This window comes from Papilio polytes, unplaced genomic scaffold (genome assembly GCF_000836215.1).
Source record: "Papilio polytes unplaced genomic scaffold, Ppol_1.0 DF824180.1, whole genome shotgun sequence".
NCBI classification, from domain to species: Eukaryota; Metazoa; Arthropoda; class Insecta; order Lepidoptera; family Papilionidae; genus Papilio; species Papilio polytes.
The window spans coordinates 9,607-16,436 of NW_013525024.1; the positions used below are offsets into that span (position 1 = coordinate 9,607).

Here is a 6,830-nt window from a genome sequence, read left to right on the forward strand (position 1 = left end):
TCACCTCCAGGTTGCCCGGCCCCGCAGCCATCGTTTCCACTATAACCACACTAACATATAAATAACACAAATACTTTAAATCGATCATTTATTCATGCATTAAAACGTGAATGAACTTAAGACTAAGTTATAGCTTACCTAAGAATGTTACAGGTTTTCCAACAGTCCCATGAGCGACATCTTTGACTCGTATCGCTGAGACGTCATATACCTGAAGCAATAAGTTCACATTGTAAAAGCTTTAAAATACATCGTAATTCTTTGTAGTTGCTGTTAATTTAATACGTTTAACACACACACACACAAACAATTAGTTTTGATTTCTATGACGAGTAATTAACTTTTCACTTCATTTTATTTATAAATTTATTTTTTTGTTCTTGTCGGGGAAGATGCGCTTGAGGTCCAGAGCAGACTGGAGAGATGGCGGGATAAACTGGAGACAGCCGGACTGAAGATAAGCAGAGCAAAAACGGAGCAGTTATTCTGCGACTTCGGTGACTTATCCAGTTTTATCCAGATTGCCTTAGATGGCGCTTATCTCCTAGTTTGCGCCGACTTCCGGGACTTCGGCTCATTAATCCAAAGCGACGGCTACATTGACCGTGACGTGACAATGTGTGGAGTAACACGAATGGATAAGATACGAAATGAGTATATTAGAGAAAGTTTGAAAGTAGCCCCCGTAGTAGAGAAGGTAAAGAGTAAAAGATTAGCATGGTATGGGCATGTTATGAGGAGGGATGGATCGCATGTTACAAGGAGAACGTTAGTTATGAGTGTGGAAGGGTACATTGGTAGAAGTAGACCTAGAAAGAGATGGATGGTGTAAAAGGTGACATGATCAAAAAGGGAGTGATGACTGAGATGACGTATGATAGAGTTAATTGGAGGACAAAAACCTGTAGCGCCGACCCTACGGGAGTAGGATAAGGAGATGATGATGATGATGATAAAATTTTTATGTAACTTAAGCTTTTTGTTTTTTGGGTTGTCACTCTGATTGTCATATAGATTCTAAATTTAAAACACAACAAATGTTTACTTTATTTATTTAGTTGTATTTAGAACATACCTTTAAATGGAAAGGGCTGGCAGGTATAGGCACGGAGTCGACGAGCACATTGAGGCGGTGCTCGCCGACAGCGCGCGGCACGAACTCCGCGCGGAACGCGGCCGCGCCCGCCGCCGCCACCGCCGCCGGCACGGACGCGCCGTTCGGACCTGCGCCCGCACGCACACGCACGCTCAGCTCACCGCCACGCCCTAACATACCCCACCCCCCTCCCCAAACCCTACCATCTAACTAATAATACCCCCCATTTACCCCTTTACTATCAGTATCTATCATTTTCCAATCCCCTTTCTCTATCTTTATGATTGTTAGAAGTTAGGGCGAAGCGGATGAGCTTTATAAATAAAACATGTCCATGTTACATCAAAGTTATTACTTAAATTTATTTTACTAACTTGTTGGTACCCTTTTTATTCATCGTACAAAGTTACCTCATAATTTTTTTTTGTTTTTATCTTTATTCTTACCCTATGTTAGTAATGATTACAGTAATACATAATAGCGTGATATCAAGTTGCGTGCATTAAGAAAGAAAAAATCTATAGTTATATCTGGGTGGATGTTAGAATAGCAAAAGCATGTGAGTGGAAGAATACTAAAACTATATTCGTGACTCTATCGTTCGTTATAAACCATCCCCAACTACTTGTAACTTGACCACAGATTCCTTTATAGTGATTCAATTATATTAATTGCCCTTCATTTAAACCACCCTGTAAAGAAACAATACATTTCTAATATGTTTCATGAATGTTTTTAATACATTACTAAAGTATTGGTATTAATCTTATTAAAAATAAATTAAATCTATTCAAAATACCGAGCACAATAAAATCTAATTTCTGGATTATCTTTAGATACACCTAAATCTGGGCAAACAAGATATGCCTATGCTTATCTATACTAAGACATACCTTCAACATTAACTTCAATTTGGTCAAGCGTGGCAGTGGGGTGGTGCAGCGTGAGGGCTGCAGGCCTGTGTAGCGGCACGGGGCCAGGCAGAGTGACTCTCGCACCACCGCCGCCACCCTCCGCCACTGCTACTATCAGGGGACAGCCGGGGACTTTCATCTGTTTACAAATAAGATTTTATTCATTTACTACTAGATTTGCCTGCAACTCCGTCTGTGTGGAATTAAAAAAAAATAACAAAAGCAGGCAAGCAATGATTTCTACCAGACTATATGTGCCAAATTTCATCCAGACCCCTTCAGCTCTTTAGGCTACAAACTAATAAACCATCCATCCATCTAAACTTTCACATTTATAATATCACTAGTAAGAGAGTGAGATAGTAAGACAGTGGCTAAAACATGCAATTGGTTATCACATTAAAACAAAAGCAAACTTTTTTTTATGAAGTCTATCAATGTATTCAATTTAATTTAAATGTTTGTTAACAACAACTCAAATTATCAAATTTGTTTAATTATTGAATAAGGAATAGTACTAACCTTATTAAATGATACATTAACAATGTGTTCACATGCTTCAGTTGGTGTGAAGGAGACTGTAAACCTGGCATTGCCCTGTAAATAAAAGTACAATTGTAAAAATCAAACATTAAAGCTTACACACAAATATTGATTCCATTGTTATATATACCTGTGGATGGACTTGTGTCGGTATGTTTAACCCTCTTGCGGCTACTGTGATCTCCAAGTTTCCTTCTCCAGCTTGAGCAGCATCTACTGCGAGCTGCACAGGCACACCCACTCTTGCCGAAGCACCACCACTTACACTAACCAACTTTCCATCATATGCTTTGCAAACAAACGGTGTACCCTAAAAGAAATTGTTATAATTACCTAACTTTGTCTCCTTATGTCATACATATTACATTTGTCTTATAAACAACATCAATATTAGTCATTTATATTAAAGGTTAACTAAAATAAATTTCATAATGAATATGTTTCACAATGGATTAATAGACTGTACATTGTATACTAAAATAATTTAAATAAATAATAAAAACTTGCTTACAGGTACTGGCTGGTTGTTATAATGAGCAGTTAGAGTGTGAGGTCCGACGTTTTTCGGTGTAAAGCTAGCAACTAGCCCTGATGCCGCATCACCGGTGAGGCGCACAGGTACTTCTCCTCGGGGACCCCTGACGGTTACTGTCAGTTCCCCACCTCCTGAACCTTCCACTCGCACCGAACATGATGCTATCTCTCCAACTGGTATTAACTCTAGAAAATAAAAGGCAGCTGGTAAATAGAAGTATGATTACTTTCTAGGAAGGGAAAACATATAGAGTAAGCATTTTACATTACTTGTTTTGCGATTTGTTATTTTGTTAAGGAGAACATTATTCAGATATCACATTAGTATTAAAGTTTAGAATCGCGTGTAATATGTAAAAAGGAAAACAAATCAGAAAAACAAATTGTAAACAAAGTTTTGAAATATTGAATGTCAAAGAATTTCAATTGAATTCTCATATGTCATTGTCACTGTCAGTGTCACCTGTCCCATAGACTAGCATAGAGCAAAATACAAATACACAAAACATTAAAAAAATGCGCTTCATAAATAACTCTAGTTTTTTTTTTATAATAGAAAAATATGGACGTTTGCTTGTTTTACAATATTTTTACATAGAAGAAGCGTAATTACCAATTTGCGATGTGTCTATGGTGACTCTCTGTGCGGGGGCTACATCAAAGACGAACGGTGATAACGGAACTGGTTCCCCATTGAACTTGATGTCTACTCGATGAGGCGTAGGAGCTTCAGGTCTCCAGAAAACCAAACACCTTCCTCCGCCTACCACCTTGAAGATTTTATAAAGAATTATTTAAGAAAGCTTTTAACGCGAAAAACATGCAAAGTCTCTAGTCACCCTTAGTAAGTTATTTCTCATTTATTTCTATAAACCCGGCGCCAACCTACCGCATACATATGTTTTGTGCCATCTTTCGCCTAGGCAATACCTCTGAGGTGAAGTTGAAGGATGGTTCGCGCCCTTAAGCTTTTGAGATACAATTGGTACCAGGTTTGTAGTTTTGCTATGATCTTAAACTAAGTATTCGTTATAAAAACTCATGTATAAAAAGGCGCAATGCCTTGTCATAAAGCAGTGAGAGAAAAAAAACCTTCCAGTGTTTTTAACGTCTATTTCTAGTGTATATTCCCGTGCAAAGTTTAATTTCATTAAGTTCTAAGCTTACTTGTACGTGATTGGGGACTTCACCCTCATTTATTGAAATTTCTAATTGCCCCTCACCGGCAGCGCTCGCGTCCACTGAAAGGAAAACAAAGCTTAATTTAATTAAATATTGAAACATTTGCTAGCAATTGTTTTAGGTCAGTTATTAAAACGAAAAGTATCGAAAATTCGACACACGTGAAAGTAATAAGAATTTTAAAACAGACATTTAAAAAGGCCTTTATGAACAAAATACGATCATAAAAGTCGTTTTATTAGTAACGCGATCAGATATCAAAATGCGCTAAAATAATTACCTAAAATTTCTTTGTGAAAGTTTATTAAAATTGTTAGCACTACCTTGCTTATCGAATTCAACAACTATTTGTAATGGTATAATTTAAACTGAGAGCTTCGGGTCGAGTTGCAGAGGAAGTCTGGTTCAGAGCGCCGCATCTAATTCGGTCTGTATATTCACAGAGTTTATACGAAGCGAGTTAGCTGCACAACTTCCCCAATTTTACTTAGGTGAAACAGGAGCGGGTCAATTGGACAAGTTTTCCTTTAATGCTGTTCAACATTTGGACAAGTTTACCTCTGAACTGGCACTGTTGTCCGACAACTGCGTTGCCGACGTCTGTTACTTTGATAAGACTCGAGTCGTACACTTTGGCCACCAGAGGACCGGCCGCTAACTTATCCTCAGCAATTGAAACCTGGAAATACATCGACATAAACAACATCAAGTTATAAAATATTAAAGTAACCTAAATTTGACAATTAAAAATACTTTTCTGCGTTAAACAGTGAGTCTGATACTAACGATTCTTTAATATTTCTTTCTCCATTAGAAAACATTTTATCAGAAATTGATGAAGCATTTTTATTAGTATTGAAATCGATTTGGGCGATGCTTTAACCTTTAATAAGATTTACAACTAACAATACTGTTAAAGTATGCGATACTTATGGTGTATTTGATGCAAGTATAACTTTTATTATTTTATTCGTGACATAATAAGAATTTATAGTTATCAAAAACTCACAGTTTGCTATAGTTTTCGTATCGTATTTTAATTTAACATTGCGAGAGAAAGGTAAATATAATTTAATTAGATAAATTCGCACCTCTTATGTGAATAAAATTTCGTCTAGAAAGTTCGTTCGTATCACGACGACTTTCGAGTGCGTGAGTTTGAGTCTGCGAATAAATTCATTATTCGTAACATGTACGAGTGAAGGGACAGGTTGTGGTGTAGACGAACTTCAACCTTGCTTTAGCATGTACTCTTTACTGCATTCGCTATGTTAGGTTACATTATACTTGTAGAATCTACGATGGGTTATTCTCAATAAGAATCGAGGTCTAAGAAGTCTGAAATAGCTTTAACGAAAAAACTATTTTCAAACTTCAGAGGACAAGATACTATTAAGATTCAAAAAAGATTGCATCAACTCACATAATTCAGTCACGCACAGTTCAGTCGCATATTGAGTAATTTACATGACTGACTTTGATTTTTAAAGATTAAGGTCGAGCATCCGTCATTCGATATTCACAGTTTTCGCTTAGTCTTTGACTAGGGGTGGCATGCTTGGTTCATTTAATTTAATAATGTATGCAACGAAAAGTAGATTTGTAATTAAAATTATAGTGATGTAACTATTAATCATGGAATGAGTAGCTACACTTGCACACTATATTGCGATATTCATGCTATATTTTTCTGTAATTGTCGACAACCCTGAAAACCTAATGTCATTGTACATGACATTACCGTGCTTTAGATTTTACGATTCCCTATTGGATAATAATTTAATACTCTGTATGGAATGGTGAAGGTAATTTCGGTTCGCATTGTTATTAATTAAATTTATTCGCAATGATAAAAGCGGAACTACCATTTGTAGCGGGCTAGTTTATTGCTATAGATACTGTTTGAAATTTATATTCTTCTTGTAAAAATTACCATATTCTATGTTTGTTCGTGAAAACACAGGCATTGAGAGTAAATTAGATGTTAGAATCGCATGATAAGTTTGTGGTGAATGGTAAACAAATTGTTTATTATAAAAATTGATACTAAAATCAAGAATATTGGTTTAATAATCAATTTATAGAAATTTAGCTTTGCCAAAATTAGTAACTAATCAACCTTGTTAGATTTAGCAAGAGTTCTATTTAGCTTTAGTATATTCCTATAGGAATGAATATACTGTCTAGTTTAATCCTGAACTCTTCAGGCGTAAAACAGTAATTAAAAATAATAATAAATAACTTACGTCAATGAGGTGTGTGCCGACCTCTTCAGGTGTGAACTCAATGCGGTAGACGCCCGGCCGCTCGGCTACGTCCAGCACGCGCGCTGACACCGGCCGCCGTGACGGCGCGGTCACCGTCACACCGACCTTGGAATAAACATATAAAATATTAGTATTTGTTCAGTTTTACAACGGATAGTGTTATTTTGGGTTGAAAAAAAAATGTCTAACGATTTAGTGAAAACAAAACCAGTAGAAAATGTACTGAACAATTTCAAACGTCTAATCATTTTCTTTTGATTTTGTTAAGTGCAGATATCATGTAGCATTAATCAG

At 36.4% G+C, this 6,830-nt stretch overlaps 1 protein-coding gene across 1 annotated transcript in view; it reads right to left on the bottom strand.

The window, feature by feature from the left end:
• LOC106110961 (filamin-A) overlaps nucleotides 1-6,830 on the bottom strand; it is a 46,532-nt gene that overhangs the window by 2,373 nt on the left and 37,329 nt on the right. Inside the window, exons 22-32 of the mRNA XM_013292929.1 lie at nucleotides 6,516-6,641; nucleotides 4,828-4,948; nucleotides 4,255-4,328; nucleotides 3,701-3,857; nucleotides 3,065-3,273; nucleotides 2,684-2,863; nucleotides 2,533-2,607; nucleotides 1,990-2,149; nucleotides 1,076-1,224; nucleotides 139-211; nucleotides 5-39 (exon numbers count right to left, since the gene is read on the bottom strand). Of these exons, the coding sequence (XP_013148383.1) occupies nucleotides 5-39; nucleotides 139-211; nucleotides 1,076-1,224; nucleotides 1,990-2,149; nucleotides 2,533-2,607; nucleotides 2,684-2,863; nucleotides 3,065-3,273; nucleotides 3,701-3,857; nucleotides 4,255-4,328; nucleotides 4,828-4,948; nucleotides 6,516-6,641 (1,359 nt within the window). The remainder of the gene's footprint in view (nucleotides 1-4; nucleotides 40-138; nucleotides 212-1,075; nucleotides 1,225-1,989; nucleotides 2,150-2,532; nucleotides 2,608-2,683; nucleotides 2,864-3,064; nucleotides 3,274-3,700; nucleotides 3,858-4,254; nucleotides 4,329-4,827; nucleotides 4,949-6,515; nucleotides 6,642-6,830) is intronic.